This window comes from Ctenopharyngodon idella, chromosome 13 (genome assembly GCF_019924925.1).
Source record: "Ctenopharyngodon idella isolate HZGC_01 chromosome 13, HZGC01, whole genome shotgun sequence".
Lineage (NCBI taxonomy): Eukaryota > Metazoa > Chordata > Actinopteri > Cypriniformes > Xenocyprididae > Ctenopharyngodon > Ctenopharyngodon idella.
In genome coordinates this window covers 1,578,703-1,602,578 of record NC_067232.1, presented here as the reverse complement: position 1 = coordinate 1,602,578, position 23,876 = coordinate 1,578,703, and the positions used below count along the sequence as shown (strand labels likewise).

The window sequence follows — 23,876 nt, the reverse complement described above, 5'->3', positions numbered from 1 at the left end:
TATGTACTTTTTAAATAGATTCTCTATTTTTTAGTTATTTATTTGAGATTTTATTTGTGTTTGCCTTGACAAAATACAGCCAGGATAAAATAACTTTTAAGAATAAATTAACATTTCTTAATACGTTCCATATCATAGCTCAAAATAATATGATACATTTTCATTCGTTAACCAATGTTTGTAATCATAAACACGTGATATAATACAGACTCGCATAGATTATTGATTAAATTATAGTCAAAAGGCTTATATAGACATTAGATTAAAACATGTTAGTCTGTTATTGTTCATGAAGCCTTAAATTCAGTATTGTCCTATTAAATTAAATTGAATGGGTGGGATTTGTTAGTCGTTAACCTTTGAAACAATGCAAACCGCTATTCCGAGCAGGAGTGGCTTATGTTTTTTTCTAAGCTTCCTAAGAGTTTGCATACAATTGACAAATGCTGGCTATTTTAATCTTTCAGGAGGACATATAGCTGATGCCATAACGAGATCTGCTGTATGAGTACAGGTTATTGTAGTCGCATTTGTTTTGCATTTAAAGATTGGAAATAATACTTTCTAAACTACATTAACATCATCATGAAATCAATGAGGGAAGTAAATCTGGAAACATACAGTTTGTCTCTACTTACGGCAAAAGAAGATATCCTGAATCCACGATCATCAACAAACTGGTATGACGATTTTTGCTTATTTGCTTATTTTTGAAATCCATACATGTGGTATGTGAAGTTGACTGAAATGTAATACTTTTATATATATATATATATATATATATATATATATATATATATATATATATTTTTTTTTTTTCCAGTAAATGTTTCTGACCATATTTAGTAACATAATGTTTAATGAAATACTAGCTAATGCATCACTGTTTTAGTATTTCTGGGTGTTTTTAAATATTTTGTATTTTCCTTTTTTCATTTAAATTTTAGTTAAAGTTTTAGTAATTTTGCTGTTTGTTTTTGTCGTATTTATTAGTTAGTGTTTATATGTAGGCTATATGTAGTTTTAGTTATTTTAGTACATCAAGTTAAACTAAATAAAAATGAGGAATGTTGCTTTGACAACTATGTAAAATAATATAAAGTTTTTTTTATATTTTATTTTATTTCAAGTAGCGAAAATATGGTTTTAGTTTTAACTATAATAACCCTGACATGCATTTTAAACTAACAACAATAATTATAATGAATATATCATTTATTATAATCAATCATTATAATATGACATAATCAGCATAATTTACTAAATTGTAAAAGCCAAAAAAAAAAACCTCTTAGCAGAGGATGGTTTCGATCCATCGACCTCTGGGTTATGGGCCCAGCACGCTTCCGCTGCGCCACTCTGCTAGGCGGTGTTTCAAAGCCACCCTCTCGACTCTTAAACAAAAGACAATTTTCCGTTGCTCTTATTCGGCCGCTTGAATGCATTAATTATTCATAAACGCCGAGAACAACATAAAACAATGCTTATGCTGAAATTCCTTGGAAAGAAAATAAATAATGTGCAAATATTCAATTACACAGATGGCCCTGCTAATGTGTATGTATGCGTGTAATGTGTTCGTCAGTGAAGGTAGAACGACCCCGTTTAAATGAGTAAGTCAAAAACTCTGCATCTCATATTTAAAAGAATTAGGGCACATTCCACAAAAAAAGAATACTTTAGTGTGTTTTTAATCCAAATTTAAGTATGTAACTATCCAGTATAAAGTAGAATTGTGCTGTGTTGTCTTGATCTGAGGGAATTATATTTCAGAATGTCTGTCTTATCTTAATGACCAAACAACCCCCTCCCAGACAAATTTCCTCTGTAAATACCCCTGCTTATCTTAATTAGTATGTTTATCTGCAAAAGCATGACAAACTCTCCTACAATCTGAGATGATGAAGCAAGGATGTGTGTGTGGGTCAAGCATCTGTTGAACACCGACATGAGTGTGTGAGAGATTGTTTTTGACCATGCTGGGGGCTAAAATGCAGACATATTCACGGAGCAGAGCAGTTCCTGTTGTTCTGGCTACTGTTGTCACAGGAAACGTTTTAAAAGGGACAATGTCCCCACTGGAAGAACTTTTCAAAAGAAAGAATGTTGGTTGTTTGAGAGCTAAAAAAAAAAAAGTCTGTATAATTTATTCAGTCAGTGTGTTACTGATAAAGAAACCGTTTGGATTTCTTTCCTGACATTCATACAGCCAGATTTGATTTGATGTTAAACTCTATGCTGTTTTTAAACCACTAAATTATTAAGACCATGTCCTAATTTGATCATACATAGTTCAGATCTGTATTACATTATGTAGATCTATCTACATATCAGATATTCTAATTTAACTTTAATAATGGCTTAAAGCACATATAAACAGAGATAGAAAGTCCAGATGGCTTATCAAGGTGCTAGTCTAAACACAGAAAAGCATCCTTCCTGTCTCTTTCATTTCCTCCCTTTTTGATTGAATACACGTTTATGTTTACAGTAAAGCATAATGTATTGTTCACATCCACAGTAAATTTAAGGCAAGACACTATGGATAAATACACTACAAAATGCTGGGTTAAAAACAACCAAAGTTGGGTTGAAAATGGACAAACCCAGTGATTGGGTTGTATTAACCCAGCGGTTATGTTAAATGTTCGCCCAACGTGCTGGGCAGTTTTATTTAACCCAACTATTGTTTCAAAATGACTATATGGCTGGCTTAAAATGAACACAGAATAGGATGGAAATTAAAAATTAGACACATAATTACTACTAGAGGCAACAATAATAATCAAAATTTGAACACTTATTAATGAGCAAGTTAATAAATGTTAATTGTTTAATTATTGTTCATTAAACTTTATAAATTATTAGCAAATGTTAATTTCCAACATAGTTTGGGTTGATTTTAAGCCAGCAATACAGTAATTTTTAAACAATAGTTGAGTTAAATAAAGCTACCCAGCAGGTTGGGTGAACATTTAACCCATTCGCTGGGTTAAAACAACCCAATTCCTGGGTTTGTCCATTTTCAACCCAACTTGGGTTGTTTTTAACCCAGCATTTTTTAGAGTGTAGGGTAAAAACTAATAACTATTAACTAATAGATATCACAACTTTCCCCAGATGATTAAAGTATATTAAAGGGTTATTTCACCCAAATGAAAATTCTGTCATTAATTACTCACCCTCATGTTGTTTCACACCCGTAAGACCTTCGTTCATCTTTGGAACACAAATTAAGATATTTTTGATAAAATCCGATGGCTCAGTGAGGCCTGCATTGCCAGCAAGACAATTAACACTTTCAATGCCCAGAAAGCTACTAAAAACATAGTTCATGTGACTACAGTGGTTCAACCTTAATGTTATGAAGTGACGAGAATGCTTTTTGTGCGCCAAAAAAAAAAAAAAAACGACTTTATTCAACAATATCTAGTGATGGCCGATTTCAAAACACTGCTTCATGAAGCTTCGAAGCTTTGTGAACCTTTTGTTTTGAATCAGTGGTTCGGAGCGTGTATCAAATTGCCACAGTCATGTGATTTCAGTAAATGAGGCTTCGTTACATCACAAGTGTTTCGAAATTTCAATGGTTCACCACTGGGGGGCGTGACTTTGGCAGTTTGATACGTGCTCCGGACCTCGTATTATAAGCTTTCTGAACTCTTATGTTGAAATATGGAAATGAGGCATTGTCAAATCTAAAACAGAAACCTGAACATTGGATAAAGCCATTTTTGAAATTATTTCATTTTGTTGACATATTAAAGTTTGGGGATTTTTGGTATCTCTTTTTATCTCTCCATGAATCAGAAAATTCTGTCAGTAGCCAAAAAGAATAATTCTCCATGTTGATATATCCCTCTATAAAACCTTAAAAATACAGATAACTATAAAACTGTACATTTTAATGTATGTTCTGGACGTGCTACTAAAGAAAAAAAACTATTTTGAGATATGTATTGTGTTTGAAATCTACAGAAGCACTTAAATGTGTATTTTCCACTAGTTATGGAAGCAACTCTCAAAATTGACCAGTGCCTGAAAAAACACTGTTTTTGCCTGTAGTTTCTTGCCTTAATGAGAAAACTTACACATCACATGCATTACTACATAAGAGCAACACAGCGCAACAGCACCCAAGCAGCTTAAACGTGTCTTATGTAAGTTAGATATAACATGCATGGCAGAGTCTATATGCAGCTCAAGACATTTGCATAAGCTGTTTTCTTTAATATAGCTCAAACTATTCACCTAGAAGTTGAAAAATGTTTGGATTAACAGTCTATGTGATTATCCTTAGGCTTTCGAGAATGGCTGTGACATACTTAGCCTAGTGATTTCCAAGAAAGACAAAAAATAATGGCTTCAGTGTCTAAATTTATCATTTTAAATGGAGCAATCATTTCTAAATGGAGTGCTCAGGTTTATATGTTCTGACATTGTTGCCATGAGAATGTGGGAAAATGCCCTTTAGTTTTTGGGTGTGAGCAGATTGGAGAAGACCCTAGGGATCCAAAAAGGGTCCTGGGCATCATTCAAAGGAAATGGTGCCATTGTGCCTGAAAAATATATACTGTCAATATTGAAATACTGATGGTTTATTACACACTAAAAGAGTGATATCTATCAATAAATCATGCATACATACATCCAAAACTCAAACATCAGTACAGAGCATTCATATGACTGTTACTAAAATGTCAGAGAACTTGCCTGAATTTAAAATACATTTGTCTTTGTTTCTAAATTGAGTTATCCATCCTAATGAAATAGCACAAACCTTTAATATTTCCTGTGGTTGCTTTATTCTCTGTGTACAGGGCTTTATTTGCCTATGATGGAATAATGAACAGGCTCAAACTGGCTGATTCTGGAGGTAAGAGCACAGAAAGCTTTATGTTTTTTGTGTGTTTTGGGGCTTGCTTTCATGCCATTTCTTTTATAGTAGGTGGACTGAAAGAATTGTCGACTAAACTCCACCCTAGACTGCCACTTTACGGGATGTGCAGAGTGGGCCCAGCTCAACCCTACATCGTTATGATATTATGGGTTAGTTCATCCTCCACAAAGTTCACTGTTTAATGTAAAAACTCCCCCTTAACCAGTGTTTGTGGGCTCTCAGGTAGGGAATGAAGTGGACGAGTACCGCAGAGCTGAGTGTGCAAGTCATATACCAGCGATCAGGGCCTTCTTTAAGGTAAAAGAAGATAGGACGGCTTTAATTGTATTCAATTTAGAATAGACTCAGAAAAAAATGTGCAAACATTGTACTTTAAGGGGTACAAAAGCTTGTCACTGGGGCCTTAAAGTGATATTTGCCCAAAATTCTGTCATCATTTACTCACCCTCAAGTTGTTCCAAACCTGTATGAGTTTCTTTCTTCTGCTGAACACAAAGGAAGATATTTTGAATATGGGTAACCAAACAGTTGATGGACCTCAAAAAAAAACAAAAAAAAAAAAACTACAGAAGTCAATGGGGTCCATCAACTGTTTGGTTACCGACGTTCTTCAAAATATCTTCTTTTGTGTTCAGCAGAAGAAAGAAATTCATACAGGTTTGGAACAACTTGAGGGTGAGTAAATGATGACAGAATTTTAATTTTTGGGTGAACTATCCCTTTAAAGGGACATCTTCGTACTTTATTTACCCATAAAAGTTAATAGTAGTACTTTACTACTACTCTAAGGTCTGCTCCTTTTAGGGGTAGATAAGTTACAATGTTATCCTTTTAAGGGTACTGCCTCAGTGAAAAGCTGTTGAAGGTAGAATTTTTGCACTTTTTTCCCTTTCTTCATTCGTATATTATAGAGGTAATTCGATTTAGGCAACATAATAGTTGTTCTTGTTTTGTGAACATGTGAGTATGCAGAGATTAGATTTTTTTTAATTAAATTTTTCTCTTTTAGAAATCTTGTTAGACTGCATGTTTTGTCAGCATGGATTATAAGGGTTAGTTCACCCAAAAATGAAAATTCAGTCATTAATTACTCACCCTCATGTCGTTCCACACGTGGTTCCAAGATGATGATACACAGGGCAACTTTTTGAGCAATGTTGCCGAAAGATGTTGCTTGGGCACTTTCCCATTGAGAATGGGCAACAAATTTCTATCTGGATATCTAGGGAGAAATTTGTTGCCCATTCATAATGGGAAAGTTCCCACAACAACATCGCTTTGCAAAATTGCCCGGCAACATTGCTCAAAAAGTTGCCCTGTGTATCATCACCTTAAGACCTTCGTTCATCTTCAGAACACAAATTAACATATTTTTGATGAAATCCGATGGCTCAGTGAGGCCTCCATTGCCAGCAAGACAATTAACACTTTCAAAGCCCAAAACGCTACTAAAGACATATTTAAAACAGTTCATGTGACTACAGTGGTTCAACCTTAATGTTATGAAGTGACGAGAATACTTTTTGTGCGCCAAAAAAACTTTATGACAATATCTAGTAACGGGTGATTTTAAAACACTGCTTCATGAAGCTTTACGAATCTTTTGTTTCAAATCAGTGGTTCGGAGCATGTATCAAACGATCTCAAACTACCAAAGTCACGTGATTTCAGTAAACAAGGCTTTGTTACATCATAAGTGTTTCGAAATTTCAATCATTCACCACTGGGGGACGTGACTTTGGCAGTTTGATACGTGCTCTGAACCACTGATTCGAATCAAAAGATTCATAAAGCTTCGAAGCTTCATGAAGCAGTGTTTTGAAATCACCCATCACTAGATATTTTCATAAAGTCGTTACTTTGTTTTTTTGGTGCAAAAAAAGTATCCTCGTCGCTTCATAACATTAAGGTTGAACCACTGTACTCACATGAACTGTTTTAAATATGTTTTTAGTAGCTTTCTGGGCATCTGAAAGTGTTAATTAACTTGCTGTAAATGCAGGCCTCACTTGGCCATCAGATTTTATTAAAAATATCTTAATTTGTGTTTTGAAGATGAATGAAGGTCTTGTGGGTTTGGAACGACATGAGGGTGAGTAATTAATGACAGAATTTTCATTTTTGGGTGAACTAACCCTTTAAAAAGATGATAAAAAGATAAAGACAAAAAAACATCTTTTCTCTATGGATATCTTTATCTTTCTGATGCTTCAGGAAGTTCACATCTTTCTTCCTGCCCGCACTTTGGATGAAATCACAGAAGAGAGGATCTGTGCACTGGCCCATAATGCTGCAGTGGTCACGAAGGGGCCGAGAGTGAGACCCAGCCGCCGGATGGAAGACAGACAGGCGATTGTGGTATGACACAATGGCAATTTCGTACCACAAGGGAGAGGGCTTTACGAATCCTGAATGATGAAGTTGCAATTAAACTCTATTAAAATCGGGAAAACGGTAAACAAATTAAACTGACTCCTCACCATTTCCAGGGCACTAATTACAAGCGAACAATCGCAGCCGCAGAGATCCAGAGAATCCAGAGAGATTCTTTCTGGGCACAAGCAGAGGTATGGAGTGAGTGAGTTTTTACATTTCTTTTTCATTGTTGTGTATTATTCTTTACACGCTTGATATTATCATTTATGAATGTTATGGTGTGTGTGTGTTTATATATACACACATAAACAAGAATTAACCAATACTCAAAAAATGCTGACATTACCAATACACCTCAAAAATAAATATTTTTAAAGGGTTTGTTCACCCAAAAATGAAAATTCTGTCATTAATTACTCTGTCTCATGTCATTCCAAACCCATAAGACTTTCGTTCATCTTGGGAACACACAAATAAAGATCTTTTTGATGAAATCTGAGCTTTCTGTCCCTTTGTGGACAGCTACGCAACTACCATTTTCAAGCCCCAGAAAGGTAGTAAAGACATCATTAAAGTAATCCATGTGACCCAAGTGGTTAAAACTCAATTGTATACAGTGACACGAGTGCTTTGTTTGCCTAAAAAACATAATTTACCACTTTATTTACAAAATATTAATCTACAACGAGTGTTTACGAGAGCACCACGACGCATGTGTGCTGTGTTGATGCGAGAGCATATGTTGTTGAGTGAATGTGCATTGTAGATTAATATTTTGTAAATAAAGTGGTAAATTATGGCCTGGTTTCACAGACAGGGTTTAGATTAAGCCAGGATTAAGCCTTAGTTAAATTAGGACAGTTAAGTAGCTTTTATAAGCATGCCTTAGAAAAAAACATTACCGGTGTGCATCTTGAGACAAAACAATGGCACTGATATATTTTAAGATATGCTTTCAGCTCAAACATGCATTTTAGTTTGGGACTAGGTTTAAGCCTTGTCTGTGAAAACGGAGGGAAAGTGTTTTTTGCTCAAAAGGGACAGAAACCTCTCCAATTTAATTAAAAAGATTTGTGTTCTGAAGATGAACGCATGTCTTGCGGGTTTGGAACGACATGAGGGTGAGTAATTAATGACAATTTTCATTTTTGGATGAACTATCCCTTTAATAAAATTAAAGATAACTAACTTGTGTAAGCAAGTCCAAGGCTTACCCAATTTTTTCTCCAAAAGGTAAAAATCAAATGTCGCACGCAATACAATAACAGACAGAGATCAGGTTCTTACTATATTTTTTTACAGAGAGAAGAGGAGGAAAGGAAAAAGGAAGAACAGCGGAGGGCAGCAGAGGACAGGAGACAGAGAGAGAGAGAGCGAATGCTCCAGGAAAAGAGAGATGCGGTGGAGAGAGAGAGGAGGTTGAATGAAAAGGAACAGAAAATAAAGGAGCAGAGGTCCGTCAAATATTTTCACACATACATGAACAAAATTCCCAAGTGCCAAAGGTAATCCTTTTTTTTTATTTTTTTATTTTTTTTATAGGAGAATACAGGCCCAAATGGAGGCTGAGGCCCGCAAACAAGAGAAATTAAAATGGGTATGAAGACTGTGTTTTTGTTTGTGTGTTTACATGCATATGTTCAATGTTAATCTATATATATATATATATATATATATTATATCACAACAGCATCAGGAAAGGCAGCGTGAAGAAGATGAAATGAGAGCTAGATATTTCCCCTCTGAATCAGAGGAAAAATCTGCAGTGAGTTCTGTCAATCAAACTTAAACCTGCACTAAACCCTCCCTTTTAATTTGTGGCCTGTGAATTTCATGGTGTAATACAATTTATGACCAGCAGGAGGCAGCAGCTCTAGTGTCTCAGCGTGTTGTAAACCCCAGAGAGTTTTTCAGACAACTGTCCTCCACAAGTGTCCAGACAGATTCCAATCCCAGCTCAACAAATCCAGGTAAAGTGTAATACAAAGAGAACCGGCATGTGTTTCAATTTACTTGAATGGCAAGAACGGTTTCGCTACTGCATAACCTGCTCACAAAAAATATATATATATTATGTATTACATTTGAGAACTTATTTTAAAATCTTTTTGTAAAAAATTTTGTATTTTTATGCAATCACAAGCAGATTTGATGTAAATATCAGATGTTTTAAAATAGTTATTGTATTAGCTATTATGAAATGACAAGGAACAATACATTTATTGAATTTATTATCTAATGTTTCTACATACAGTATTTCTACACTACCGTTCAAAAGTTTGCAGTCCATTTCTTTTTTAAATTGGCAAATTAATACGTTTTTTCATTTATGATGCATTAAATTGGTCAAAAGTAAGTAAAGAATTGTACATTATTCCAAAAGATTAATATATCAAATAAATAAAGTTCTTTTAAACTTTCTATACAATAAAGAATCCTAAAATACTGTATCAGGGTTTCCACAAAAAGCTGCACAATTGTTTTCAACATTGATAATATAAGAAATGTTTCTTGAGCACAAATCAGCATGTTAGAATGATTTCTGAAGGATCATGTGACACTGAGTAATGATGCTGAAAATTCAGCTTTGCATCACAGGAATAAATACATTTTAAAATATATAAAAATAGAAAACAGTTATTTTAAATTGTAAGTACAATTTCACAATATTACAGTTTTTAAATAAATAAATAAATGCAGCCTTGGTGAACATCTTCTTTCAAAAATAAAACAATCAAAAACTTATATTAAATTTATATCATGATTAATGCATTGACTAACAAACTAAAACTTAATGTAAAATGTTACCAGTTAGGTAATTTATAGTGATTTCATAGTAATCAATTAACACATCTGACTTGTAAATAAAATGTTTTCATATCAGATGTGGCTGTGTTCAGAAATTTGGCATGACAAAATTAGAAACAGGGTGCTCGGTAACTGAATGCGCCACTTGACATGTTGACAGATTTGTTGATTATAATGACAGTGTTCATGTTTTGTTTTTTAACTGTAATTTTCATATTTTAGTGCCATTTGTTTTGAAATCTCTTTCTCTTTTTTTGCAGTCAGGAGCCCCTATAGACAACTGCATCGCAGTCAGACGGACAGTATCTTCAGGTTTAATGAATCACCTTCTTCTACACCTGCATCCCCGTACAGATCATCAGTGGTATCTCCTTACATTCAGTCGACTACCACTTCGCAGAGCCCACCTCTTTTCACTAACACTGCAGCTTCCTCATTGCAGAATGGTGCAACGTTATCTATCAAAAGCCAGATCCACCCAACTTCACCTAAGATAATGGAGTCATGTGCCGTAACTGCCGCTGACCCTGCGCCACGGCTCCAAACTCAATCATCACCTTCAACTATTGCAACTGAATCTGAAACAGAAAGTCCTATTGGTGAAATACTAGATAGTCTGGTCTTTTATCCACCTCCACCAACTGCTGAGCAGCTCAAAACAGATCAATCAGAGATGGTGGATGAGTTTCCTCCACCTCCATCTGGTTTTGAGAATTCACCGGAATTGGCTGTGAACCAGCCTGAGACACTTGTCGACCCCTTAGACACCCTTATGTCATCTCTTCCTCCATCATGTCTTGTGGTACCTGAGCCCCCCTTCAGACCGCTTCCTGCACTGCCTGTTGCCCCACGAATGCTGAAAGACCTGGAATTGAAAGGAGATTTTACTGCTCGGGCATCGGTTATATCTACGGTTGAGGAGGAAGATGTGGAGGAAGAGAATGAGGAAAGGGAGATTAAAGATGAGGGGAAAGATGTGCCAGGGAGTGATGGAGAGAAAAGGGGTCAGGAAGAAGGTAAGGGAGGTCGAGAAGAGGAGGAGGAACATGATGGGCTGATTATGGAAAAACATGAAACTGAAAAAGAATTTAATGGTAAAATGATGGAAAAATGTGAGAGTGGGAAAGAACAAGATGGTAAAATGTTGGAAGAACATGAGAGTGGAAAAGAACAAGATGAGAAATTGTTGGAAGAACATGAGAATGGAAAAGAACAAGATGGTAAAATGTTGGAATGTGAGAGTGGAAAAGAACAAGATGGTAAAATGTTGGAAGAACCTGAAAGTGGAAAAGAACAAGATGGTAAAATGTTGGAATGTCAGAGTGGAAAAGAACAAGATGAGAAAATGTTGGAAGAACATGAGAATGGAAAAGAACAAGATGGTAAAATGTTGGAATGTGAGAGTGGAAAAGAACAAGATAGTAAAATGTTGGAAGAACCTGAAAGTGGAAAAGAACAAGATGGTAAAATGTTGGAATGTCAGAGTGGAAAAGAACAAGATGAGAAAATGTTGGAAGAAAGTGAGAGTGGAAAAGAACAAGATGGGAAAATGTTGGAAGAACATGGGAGTGGAAAAGAACAAGATGGGAAAATGTTGGAAGAATGTGACAGCGGAAAAGAAAAAGATAGGAAATTGTTGGAAGAACATGAGAGTGGAAAAGAAAAAGATGGGAAAATGTTGGAATGTGAGAGTGGAAAAGAACAAGACGAGAAAATGTTAGAAGAAAGTCAGAGTAGAAAAGAACAAGAGGGAAAAATGTTGGAAGAACCTGACAGTGGAAAAGAAAAATATGGTAAAATGTTGGAATGTCAGAGTGGAAAAGAACAAGATGAGAAAATGTTGGACGAAAGTGAGAGTGAAAAAGAACAAGATGGGAAAATATTGGAAGAACATGAGAGTGGAAAAGAACAAGATGGTAAAATGTTGGAAGAACGTGAGAGTGGAAAAAAACAAAAGGGGAAAATGTTGGAAGAACGTGAGAGTGGAAACGAACAAGATGGGAAAATGTTGGAAGAATGTAATTGTGGAAAAGAACTAGATGAGAAAATGCTGGAAGAACGTGAGAGTGGAAAAGAAGATAATGGGAAAATGTTGGAAGAATGTGACAGTGGAAAAGAAAAAGATGGGAAAATGTTGGAAGAACATGAGAGTGGAAAACAACAAGATGGTAAAATGTTGGAAAGTGAGAGTGGAAAAGAAGATGATGGGAAAATGTTGGAAGAATGTGACAGTGGAAAAGAAAAAGATGGGAAAATGTTGGAAGAACATGAGATTGGAAAAGAACAAGATGAGAAAATGTTGGAATGTGAGAGTGGAAAAGAACAAGATGAGAAAATGTTGGAAGAATGTCAGACTGGAAAAGAACAAGATGGGAAAATGTTGGAAGAACATGAGTGTGGAAAAGGACAAAGTGAGAAAATGCTGGAAGAACGTGACAGTGGAAAAGAACAAGAAGGGAAAATGTTAGAAGAATGTGAGTGTGGAAAAGAACAAGATGGGAAAATTAGTGAGGAAGAAGAGAATGAAAAAATACAACATACAAAAATTATGTTAGAATATTATGCATTAGAAAATGAGCACGATAGGGAAATTACAGAAAAACATGAGGAAGATGGGAAAAGTTTGAAAGAATGCGAGAATGAAAAAATGATGGAAGGACATGAGCAAGATGGAAAAATTGTGGATGTATTTGACAATGATAATGAACAAGATAGGGAAAAAATTGAAGTATTTGAGACTGAAAAAATGATGGAAGAATGTGGGCAAGAAAATGAGCAAGATAGTAAAAGTACAGAAATATGTGAGGAAGAACATGAGAGTGAACAGAAACAAGGTGGGGAAAATAGAAAAATAATGGAAGAACATGGAAGCAAAGAAAAACAAGATAGGAAAATTGTTGATGCATTTGACAGTGACAAAGAACAATATGGGACAAGCATGGAAGTATCTGAGACTGAAAAAATACATTATGTGAAAAGTATGGAAAAATGTGTGCAAGAAAATGCGCAAGATGGAAAAATTGTAGAAAAAAGTGAAAAAGAACATGACAATGAAAAAGAACAAGATGGGAAAATTGTAGTAAAACATGAAGATGGGAAAAGTCCGGAAGAACACAATAGTGAAAAAATGCAGGATTGGAAAATGATAGAGGACTGTGAGAGTGAAAAAATACAAGATGGAGACATCATAGATGAACAAGAAAGTGGCAAAGAAGAAGATGGGGGAATTCTGGAAAATGAGCAAAATGGAAAAATTGTAGAAAAATGTGAGGAAGAACATGAGAGTGAAAAAGAGCAAGATATGAAAATTATACAAACAAATGACTGTGAAGAACAAGATGGTAGAAGGTCAGAAGAACGGGACTGGAAAATTATGGAAGAGCTTGAGAGTGAAAAAATACAAAATGCAAAAATGAAGTTAGAATATATGGGAGAAAAAGAGCAAGATTGTAAAATTGGGGAAAGGCATGAAGATGAAAAAAGTCTGGAAGAACACAAGAGTGAAAAAGAACAGGATTGGAAAATGACAGAAGACTATGAGAGTGAAAAAATTCAATATGGGAACATCATGGAAGAACATGAAAGTGAAAAAGGACAAGATGGGATGACGGAAAACCGACAGATCCAAGACAATGAAGGAATGTCATGTGTGGATGTAGACAGAACAGTGAATGTGACTGTGCTCAGGAAGGACGAATCATATCCAGAGATTATAAAGAGGGATGAGGCTACAGAAGAAGGCGTTGAACAGGTGAAGAGTGATAAAGTAAATGAGAAGGAAGAGATGAACACACCTTTAATCCAGACCGAAGAATCCAGTGCTGATACACTTTTCTCCCAGCATTCACCACTCGTCCCAGAATCCCATGCCACAGAGCCATCTCAATACAATGACATATCTACTCCTGAAAGTATTTCAACCACTCAAGATAAAAATGAGCCACAGACAAGCTCCTCACACCAAATAAACTTACCAACTATTCAGGTTGAGTCAGATCTTTCCAACCTGAGCAATCAAAGAGATTCAGAAGACATGAAAGAGAAGACATCGGAATCTGTTGACTCTCACTCTTCCTCCAAAAACAGCCCAGACGCTGAACAGGGTCTTAATAAAGAAACACATGTTACAGTGAAGGATGAACAGACTGATGCAGAAATGCTTAAAGAGGTTAACATTTTGGACGGCAGCAATGATTTGGTTGAAGGGATCAATGCTGAGTGCAAGACATCACCTATATCTGAGAATCAAGCCAGGATTGGACAGCCAGATGAGAAGGAGGGGCTTGTACCTGTCAGTAATTTCCTCCAAGACCCAGGTAATGATAATGGTGGACTGGATAGATAGTTCTTAAACCACCATCTTAAAGGGTTAGTTCACCCCAAAATGAAAATTCTGTCATTAATCACTCACCCTCATGTCGTTCCACACCCATAAGACCTTCGTTCATCTTCGGAACGCAAATTAAGATATTTTTGATAAAATCCGATGGCTCAGTGAGGCCTCTATTGACAGCAAGATAATTAACACTTTCAGATGCCCAGAAAGCTACTAAAGACATATTTAAAACAGATCATGTGACTACAGTGGTTCAACCTTAATGTTATGAAGTGTCGAGAATACTTTTTGTGCGGAAAAAAAAAACAAAATAGCGACTTTATTCAACAATATCTAGTGATGGGCGATTTCAAAACACTGTTACATAAAGCTTCGAAGTTTTACGAATCTTTTGTTTCGAATTAGTGGTTCGGAGCGCCATAGTCACGTGATTTCAGTAAACGAGGCTTCGTTACATCATAAGTGTTTCGAAATTTCAATGGTTCACCACTGGGGGGCGTGACTTTGGCAGTTTGATACACGCTCCAAACCACTGATTCGAAACAAAAGATTCATAAAGCTTCGAAGCTTCATGAAGCAGTGTTTTGAAATTGCCCATCACTAGATATTGTTGAATAAAGTTGCTATTTTGTTTTTTTGCCGCACAAAAAGTATTCTCGTCACTTCATAACATTAAGGTTGAACCACTGTAGTCACATGAACTGTTTTAAATATGTGTGTTAATTGTCTTGCTGTCAATGGAAGCCTCACTGAGCCATCGGATTTTATCAAAAATATCTTAATTTGTGTTCTGAAGAGTAACGAAGGTCTTACAGGTGTGGAACGACATAAGGGTGAGTAATAAATGACAGAAATTCCATTTTTGGGTGAACTAACCCTTAAAAATCAAGTAACTTACATTTCAGTCAAAAAAAAAAATAGGTCCAAAACAAGTCAAAAGTCAAGCTATGTATATCACCAAACTATGCACAGGCCAAACACAAAACAATTCAATGTAAAAAAAAAAAAAAAAAAAATTATTATTGATGTTTTAAGAAATGTACATTACTGTTGAAAAGTCGGGGCTCAGTAGGACTTTTTTAATACTTTTATTTAAGGACAGTTGATCAAAAGTGACAGTAAAGACATTTACAACATCATGTGAGATTTGTTTTCATAGTCCTGAAAACAATGTTTTCACAAAAAATATTAAGGAACTGTTTAACATTGATGATAATAAAAATGTTCTTAAGCACCAAAACAGTATATTAGAATGATTTCTGAAGGATCATGTGACACTGAAGATTGAAATTTGGTTTTGACAGCCAATATTGATATAAATGATCAAAAAACTGATAAAACTTAGACTTTGCTTTTTACTTTAGTGCATTAAGCTCAAAATGTTCTGAGTCAAAGTGTTTTTTTTAACTAGGATGCCTAAAATTTTTCTCCCAAATATGAGAAATATGTTTTGTGGCTGTTTTTTTTTTTTTTTTTTTTGGTTAACACATTATGGTCCACTTCATAGACTCTCCACTAACTATAAGTAACTTTGCAACTACATGTCAACTAACTTTCATTAGAGTATCAGCAGACTGTCTATTTTGATGCTCCCGCAATGGGCTATAAGTAACTTTACAACTACATGCCAATTTATTCTACTAACCCAAACCCTAACCTATAACAGTCTACTAATACTCTGATTAGAGTTCGTTGACATGCAGTTGCAGAGTTACTTCAAGTTAGTAGAATGCGTCTAAAGTGGACCATCAAAATAAAGTGTAACCTTTTTTTTTGTAACTTTCCAGATACTGCAGTAAACCTAAAGCATTGTATTACTCATCAGCTGGATCCGACCAATGACTTAAGTGATGTTGAAGAGGGAGAGGAGGCTATATCACTCATATTTAGAGACAGAGATGTGGAGCAAAACTTAAAATGTGATTCAGATCCTTATCAAGAGAATGAAGACATAAAACACCAGTTTCCACAGAAATGCAAAACCATCACAAAAACACCCAGTGACACGAGAAATGATAAGACAGCCGATGAAAAATGAGGAGATAATTGGTAGGTGTGAACTGTTATCTCAGAACAGATCATTCCATTATAGAATGCGATGTTTCTGGTTTTGATTGGCATTAATTATTAAAGCTCAAGGAGTGGAAGGATAATTCAGGGTTAATTGCAGATTTGTCGTCGTAATTTTACCTCAGGTAGGTTGCTTTTTTCTAAGTCTCACATGGTGAAATCGTAGAATGCGATATAACAGCTATACATAATAACCCCAATTTAGAGATTTAGAGAAAACCTCATCATGATAATTATATTAGTAAATCTCAAAAGTGCTCTTGCTAGAAGGAAATATTACACTATAATTTTCTGCCAAAGTCAACTTAGTATAAACTCCTCAACCTTTAATTAATCTCTTATCAAAAGAACAGAAAAAGTAAATTTTCACAGTGACCCGTGCGCAGCAAAGGATTCTGGGATAGATGAGTCAGACAGATAAGAGACAGGTTATCAGGTACACTGAGTGCAAATGCTTTAACTGTGACATCAGTGTCCTTACCTCTCTTCACATCTACATTCTCCAGACAAAAATATTAGATACTGCGTACAAAAACATATCAGTTATACATCATTCTTGGAAGTTTTTTTCTAACATGTTTTAGTTGGACGTTCGTCTAACATTTTTTAAATGTTAGACAAACTACTGCTTGTTTCAGAATGTTCCGAAAACATTGAAAAGTAACATTCCCATAATGTTTGCAAAATGAATGATTCCTTACTGTTGTTCACATAACCATCAGAAATATTTTTTCATAACTTAATATGAACGTTCTCAGCTGGGTACATATTACATCAAACTTATTTTAGAGTTTAGTGTGCTTTTATGTGTGTTAGCTTTATAATGCTATTCTAAATGGTGACAAATGCACTTTTAGCAATTTAAAATTGATGTTAACAGTTTACAATAAGGTCTTATTAGTTATAACATTAGTTAATGCATTAACTAACATAAACCTTTGTTAATATTAGTTAATAAAAATGTTCATGTTAGTTCACATTGCATTAACTAATGTTAACAGATACAACTTTTGATCTTATAAATGCATTTGTAAATGTTGAGATTAACATTAGCTTATATTAATAAATGCTCTAAAAGCATTGCTCATTGTTAGTTCATGTTAACCAATGTAGTTAACTACTATTAACAAATGAAACCTTATTGTAAAGTGTTACTGAATTTACAATCTTTCTCTAACAGGAAAATTTCCTGAAAATGTTAATGACTCTTCCTGCAACTACACAGATTTATTTATTTGTTTGTTTGTTTTTCTGTCTGTCCAATCAAATGCTCACTGGAATAAGAATGTCATAAATAACCGGATTAATGTAATCCAACGTCCTTAACTTTTTATAGTTATATAAATAACACTAAATGACAACAGCAGAAAAATAATGTTTTTGCACTAACGTTTTGAGAGCATTATTAAAGACACTTAGAACAAACAAATGGCGTAATGGCGCCTATAAAAATAGATGCAGAATTATTTTTTATAGTCTTAATAAAATTCTTTTTCTAAACTTGGGCTATTGTTGTTTACTTTTAATATTTGTTCATTTAAAATATTTTCGTTAAAAGAATATATCTGAAACATTCGGACTGCCAACCAATCAGTTTTCCCGCGGAATTGGGCTACTTTTACGCTGTTGCTGCGGGTTGTTTATAATATCCGCGGGTTGAAGCGACCCCAAATAACATCATATTTAGCCCCTGGGATGTGAATTTTACCAGGGAACCCCGCCAAAAACGTGGATTTTACCCCCCAGAACCGTGGGACTCCCCCTGAAATGCGATTTGGCTAGTTTTGAGAAGCAATTGGGCGGGTTTTGTTGTGAAAACCTGGCAACCCTGCAACCAATCCGCAAACAGCCGTTGACTGTGTCCTTGGGAGACGTTTGCCATGCATTCTAAACAATAGAGAATCTTTGACTAAACCTTGCTGCCCAACAGTTAACAAAACATTCATTTAAGACATAACATATCATGTTTTCATGAATACTTTAAAATAGGCCTATATTTGAAATAGGCCTACTAGGTGTATATCGGGATCACACGCTTCGGATCTGTCAGTCAGCGTGAGTTTTGTTTACATCAGCATGAGTTTGACAAGCATATTTCACTGTTTCAGACTCATGCCATCGAGAATTCGCTATGAATATTTGCAAAGTTGGAATGCTGCGCTTTAAAACGATAACGTTATGTCACCAAACTTGTGCTGAGGGGAAGCGAGCAGAGAAAAACGGCATTTTTCAAGGAAAGGTATCCTCTCAGAATACATACAAATTAAAGATAGGTTTATATGTTTAATTGCTATTTGGAGCACTGGGATCGCTAGACGAGGGCTTAATGAACTCATTTTTCTAGAAACCTCAAATTCGACCAAAATGTCGAAGACGAAGCGTTGAGGCCACAGCCTTGTGGTGTGACCGAAATACAAGAAGTGTAGCCTACTGACGAGCCTGCGAAACTGGGATGAATGACTTGGATGGGCAATATGGCCAAAATCTTATATCACGAGTTAAGTCATATAATATCACCCTAACTGTGCTGTGTGACATGGATAGGCTACTCTTTATTCCGGACATGGCCGTAGAACATCGTCTGGTCTGTATTTGTAAAATGTCCTGGGCTGGCAAACATGAACATTTATAAATAATTATTTATTTTTGTTTTTTTGGCTTTTCTATGTATATTTATTTATATATTTATTTATTTATTTTTGCTTTTTTACATTTCTTTGTATATTTATTTATGTATTTATTTATTTTTAATGTTGTCAGGTATGGGATTCCATAGACCAAGGCCGTAACCATGTCTTGAACATTGGGGGTGGGACCAAAGTTGTTTAGTTGGTATTTTAATTTAAAGAAATTAAATAAAGGATTAAAAGGGATATAAGGGAATAAAAAAAGAAATAAGAACAGTAAAAGGTCTAGGTCAAAATATAGTTGTGAAGAAGTCCATTTAAACTCACTGCAAATAGTATTTTATTTAAAAAAAAATATGCACACATTCACTCTTGTTTGTATGTCTAATATGTCACAAATGTAAAACAAAAAACAAAAAAACAATTCAGTTATGAATGACATTTAAATAATAGCATATTTTCAATTAAAAATGGAAAAATTCCAAAAGTTGAGTAGTTTGCATCATTCTATGTTACCGTGGGTCGTTAAACAATTAGGCAATTTCCAATTATGGGGGGTTGGGGGGAATGGGGGACTTGTCCCAGGTCGTCCCTTACCTTTATAAAATAATATACAATGGGCCCCATTGATCCAAACAGGTGTATCTGGATGTCTTTGTTTTTCTCTGTGCATACATAAATTGCTTACCAAAATGCCAATCATAACTATTAAGGTTATTCAAGCCATGTTTACCTACATTGCAAGCAGTCTCAGACTAGAGAAAGACGTTACCATTGTGGCATGTGGAGTTGGCCACACCTCTTGCTGCTATGTTTGATGAGACCTGGACGAGATCCATGTTTGCATTCAAATCATTGCTGCTTTCAAAATTAATCTGAAAATGAGAACATTCCCATCCTTAAGGACAAATGCTGCCAGAAAAGAATGTCTAGTGCAAACAAACAATAACACTGTAGAAACTATAGATTTATCAAGGAAATGAAATGAAATGAAATGACTAGTATCAGTTAGCAGTGAATGAAAAGTTATATTGTTGTAGCAACGTGAAATTGTTGTTAAATCTACAGTGCAAACCAGGATTATTATTAAACAAAACTAAAAAACATAAAAAAACATTTTCGTTACCTGACATAAACATTTACTGAAAAAAAAAAAAAAAAAAATTATATATATATATATATATATATATATATATATATATATGTGTGTGTATATATATATATATATAGTTTCTGCCATAAATCAAACATTTATGGTAACTAATAATTACTTGTCTTCCAACTTCAGCTCTAAACTTGAATTGTAACATTCTTCCTAAAATGCCAGTAACAGGAAAGTCATTGTCAAATGTATAAATGAAATGGCCTTACATATCAATGAGTCCTTTGTGTTAATTCAAGGACATTTACCGGCAATTCCTAAAATTTAACTTGCCATACAGTATGTAAACATTTTTTTCTTTTAACCATAGCTGAGGTAGTATTTTTAAAACAGACAGTCCACTTCACAATCTGGATGAGCCACCTGCAAATATGACATATGTACAGTACATTAGTCACACGTCAATTGAATTAATATTAATGTGCCAAGTTGTTTGGCAACCATACATAGGCAAACAAACTGCTTAGATTAAGAAATATTTATTGTAATTATTATTATTCATATATTAATGCTGTCTAATGCTCTATTAAGACATTACATACAACATGCTATGTTCACTGTAATTCAGAAGTTTTTTCATTATCATCTAAAAGATATTTCAGCAAAGATGCATTCAACTGAACAAAAGTGACAGTAAAGACATTTATATTGTTACAAAAAATAGTTATAATAATGTTTTGTTTTCCTGCAGAGATTCCAAAAAGAAAAAAATATATCACAGTTTCAACAAAAATATTTAGCAGACAAAAATTGATAATGATTAGAAATGTTTATTTAGCAGCAAATCAGCATATTAGAATGATTTCTGAAGGATCATGTGACACTGAAGACTGGAGTAATCACAGGAATACATTACATTTGAAAATATATTAAAATAGAAAACAGTCATTTTAAATTGTAATATTTTTACTGTTTTACAGCCTTGGTAAACATAAGAGACTTGGAAAAACACTAAAAAACAGCCAATATAGATGTAAATGGTCAATGTTTTAAAAAGAAAGACAACTAAAGTTTTAAAGACAAAACAAAGACATTCCTTTTTACTTTAGTGCATTAAACTCAAAAAATGTGTTACTAAATCAAATAGATTTTTCACTAGGATGCAGTTCTCTCCCAAATATGAGAAATATGAGGATGTTTTGTGACGGATACCATTTTAGACAGGCTCATCATCTCTTATATAATGATGCTACACGTGACACAATAACGCAAATTAAAATAATGACTCATCAGCTCGATCCGACCAATGAGATGAGTGATGTTGAAGATGTTGAAAATTCAGCTTTGCATCACAAGAATAAATTACATTTCAAAATATATTACAAAATGAAACAATTATTTTAAATTGTAAATATATTTCACAATATTGCTTTTTTTTTTTTTTTTTACTGTAATTTTGATTAAAAAAAATGCAGCCTTGGTGAACATAAGAGACTTTAAAAAAACATTCAAATATCTTAACTTTTCAACTGTAGTGTATATTCATAAAAATGAGCCCAAAAAGTCGTTACTTACAGTATAAAGACTCAGCGACAAAGACTTACATAAAATACTATGAAACAATTATGTGCTAAATACACCATATGAAAAAAGCATATGTGTGTTCCTGGAACAATGAGCCCTCTGACATATGGGAAATTTTCTTAACAAACAAGTTTATAAGCTTTTTCTGTTGATTCTATTAATTCCATAATGCACACTGACATATAGATGTATTGTATTTCCACTTTTTCATCATCAGTCTTTTACTTGAGATGTTTGTTTCTTATTCTTTAACTTGTGTTGTAATTTAATCCATTGTGGGTGAAAAAAACAACATTTATCCATTGCATATTTTTCTTTTGGTTCAACGTCCACTGAGTAATTTATCATTTTTGCAACTGATCATGGTTCTCTCCTTCTCATTCATGCAGGAGATACCATGGGAACTGTGTACCAATCATAGAGGAGAGAACCGATAGATGACCAACAGATGTTTCTCTCAGCCAATCACTGGAGGCCTTTCAGTGATTTACTCACAATTATTCTCATATGTGCACAATACTGCAATATATTGTATGTAAGTAGCACGTGTTCAGAACTGTGTCCACAAATGCACTTGATATACAATGGGGTCCAAAAGTCTGAGACTAGTTTTAAAAATGAAAATTCTCTTATCATTTACTCACCCTCATGCCTTCCCCAATGTATATGACTTTATTTCTTCAGATACCGTAAACACAAACGAAAAACCGTTCACAAGAGGGACGCTGTGACGCGTGACATAAGTGTGTTCTGAAGCTCGCACAAAAGGACCGCCACTACTCACATGAGCTTCACAACGCACTTATGTCACGTCATAATGTCCCTCTTGTGAACGCTTGTATAACAGTAGACCAGAAGCAATGATTTATAGTTTAAAAAGTAAAAAATCTTAGTATTTTTCTTACACACACTTATCATTTCACTTCAAAAGTCATTGTTTCATCCACGTGAGGGTGAGTAAATAAGACAATTTTCATTTTCATAGACGGTTAGGTTAGGGTTAGGTGTTAGTGTTTGTGTTAGTAGAATAAATTAACATGTAGTTGCAAAGTTGCTTATAGTCAGTAGAATGTCTGTTGGTGGAGCATCAAAATAAAGTGTTAGCAGATATTAAGCAGACAGTCTACTGATACTCTAATGAGAGGTAGTTGACATGTAGTTTCAAAGTTAGTAGAATGTCTAAAGTGGACTATCGAAATAAAGTGTTACCTAAAGAAGACATATTTCTAAAATTACGCTAGAAAATGTGATCATCAGGTTTTGTTCATGTCAGCTTTAGTGCTGCTGTCATAGAGTGCAAAAGTTGGGTTCCATAAGTAAAAACTCCATTCATTTTCTCCATAGGGAAATTGATTTTTAACGATAACTTATAAACCTTTAAAAAAGTTTTACTGTGAGCTACGAGGTTGTTGATTGATAGTAGTTGATTCCGTTGAAGCCGTCAGACCGCAATATTTCATCGTATTTTTAAAATAATCATTTAACAGCGGAATTCGCAGTGAAAAACTACATTATCCATGATACTGTACAGAAAATTCCACAAAAAGCTAAATGCGCCAAAAGCGCACCTTAGCTCCGCCCACTCCCATGAAGCACTGCGAATTACATAATCAAGTCGATCTCCCTACGCTTTCAAAATACTTAAATATTTGTCTATATGTGATTCTTGTAGCTGGTTGGCTTGGTTCGTGGCTTATAATGCTTTAATGAAGACTTTTTTTTAAAATCCCTATAGGAAAAATGAAATACTTGGAACCTATGCTGCTGAAAAAGTGTGAGGGCGCTGTTGAACTCTATTGAAGCAAAAGGACATAACAAATAGCCTACTAATAGCTTGCTTACTAGCTTGCTAATATAATTTTTAACTGAAAAAGTGCACTACATTAGAAAAGAAAAGAAGTGGACTTTCGGACCCCACTGAAGGTTGTGTACAGTTACAGAGCATATATTTGTATTTATTATACATTTTTTCTCTTGAATGTTGTTACTGCATAATGGTTTTTGAATTTTACTCACTTTCCAATAAAGATTTCTCTGCAACCACCAGGCAAATATTTCTCAGAACAAGGGGTC

The 23,876-nt window shown here is 34.5% G+C and overlaps 1 protein-coding gene and 1 non-coding gene across 5 annotated transcripts; one reads left to right on the top strand and one right to left on the bottom strand.

Annotated features, from left to right (window-relative positions):
* Positions 1–416: 416 nt before the first annotated feature.
* Positions 417–23,846, top strand: LOC127524496 (trichohyalin-like). Of its 4 annotated transcripts, none has more exons than XM_051916020.1 (13): positions 417–680; positions 4,821–4,876; positions 4,946–5,049; positions 5,123–5,197; positions 7,115–7,258; positions 7,390–7,467; positions 8,579–8,730; positions 8,819–8,873; positions 8,967–9,041; positions 9,135–9,246; positions 10,345–14,400; positions 16,208–16,469; positions 22,193–23,846. In XM_051916020.1, exons 1-12 carry the CDS (start codon positions 586–588, stop codon positions 16,456–16,458), a joined length of 5,253 nt encoding a protein of 1,750 aa, XP_051771980.1. In that variant the 5' UTR covers positions 417–585; the 3' UTR covers positions 16,459–16,469; positions 22,193–23,846. The 4 variants fall into 4 exon arrangements, with proteins under 4 accessions (XP_051771980.1, XP_051771982.1, XP_051771981.1 ...); XM_051916021.1 differs by having other exon boundaries at positions 418–680; positions 9,138–9,246; XM_051916022.1 differs by lacking the exon at positions 5,123–5,197.
* On the bottom strand, positions 1,293–1,364 carry trnam-cau (transfer RNA methionine (anticodon CAU)). The gene has a single exon. It is a non-coding gene; the product is annotated as a tRNA-Met (tRNA).
* Positions 23,847–23,876: the final 30 nt, after the last annotated feature.

Bases quoted from the DNA above. Each gene is read 5' to 3' on its own strand.
- LOC127524496 (XM_051916020.1), top strand. From the start codon at position 586: ATGAAATCAATGAGGGAAGTAAATCTGGAAACATACAGTTTGTCTCTA. The intron at 5,050-5,122 runs GTTAGTTCATCC...GTGGGCTCTCAG, and splicing joins ACATCGTTATGATATTATGG to GTAGGGAATGAAGTGGACGA. The intron at 8,874-8,966 runs GTATGAAGACTG...ATATCACAACAG, and splicing joins AACAAGAGAAATTAAAATGG to CATCAGGAAAGGCAGCGTGA.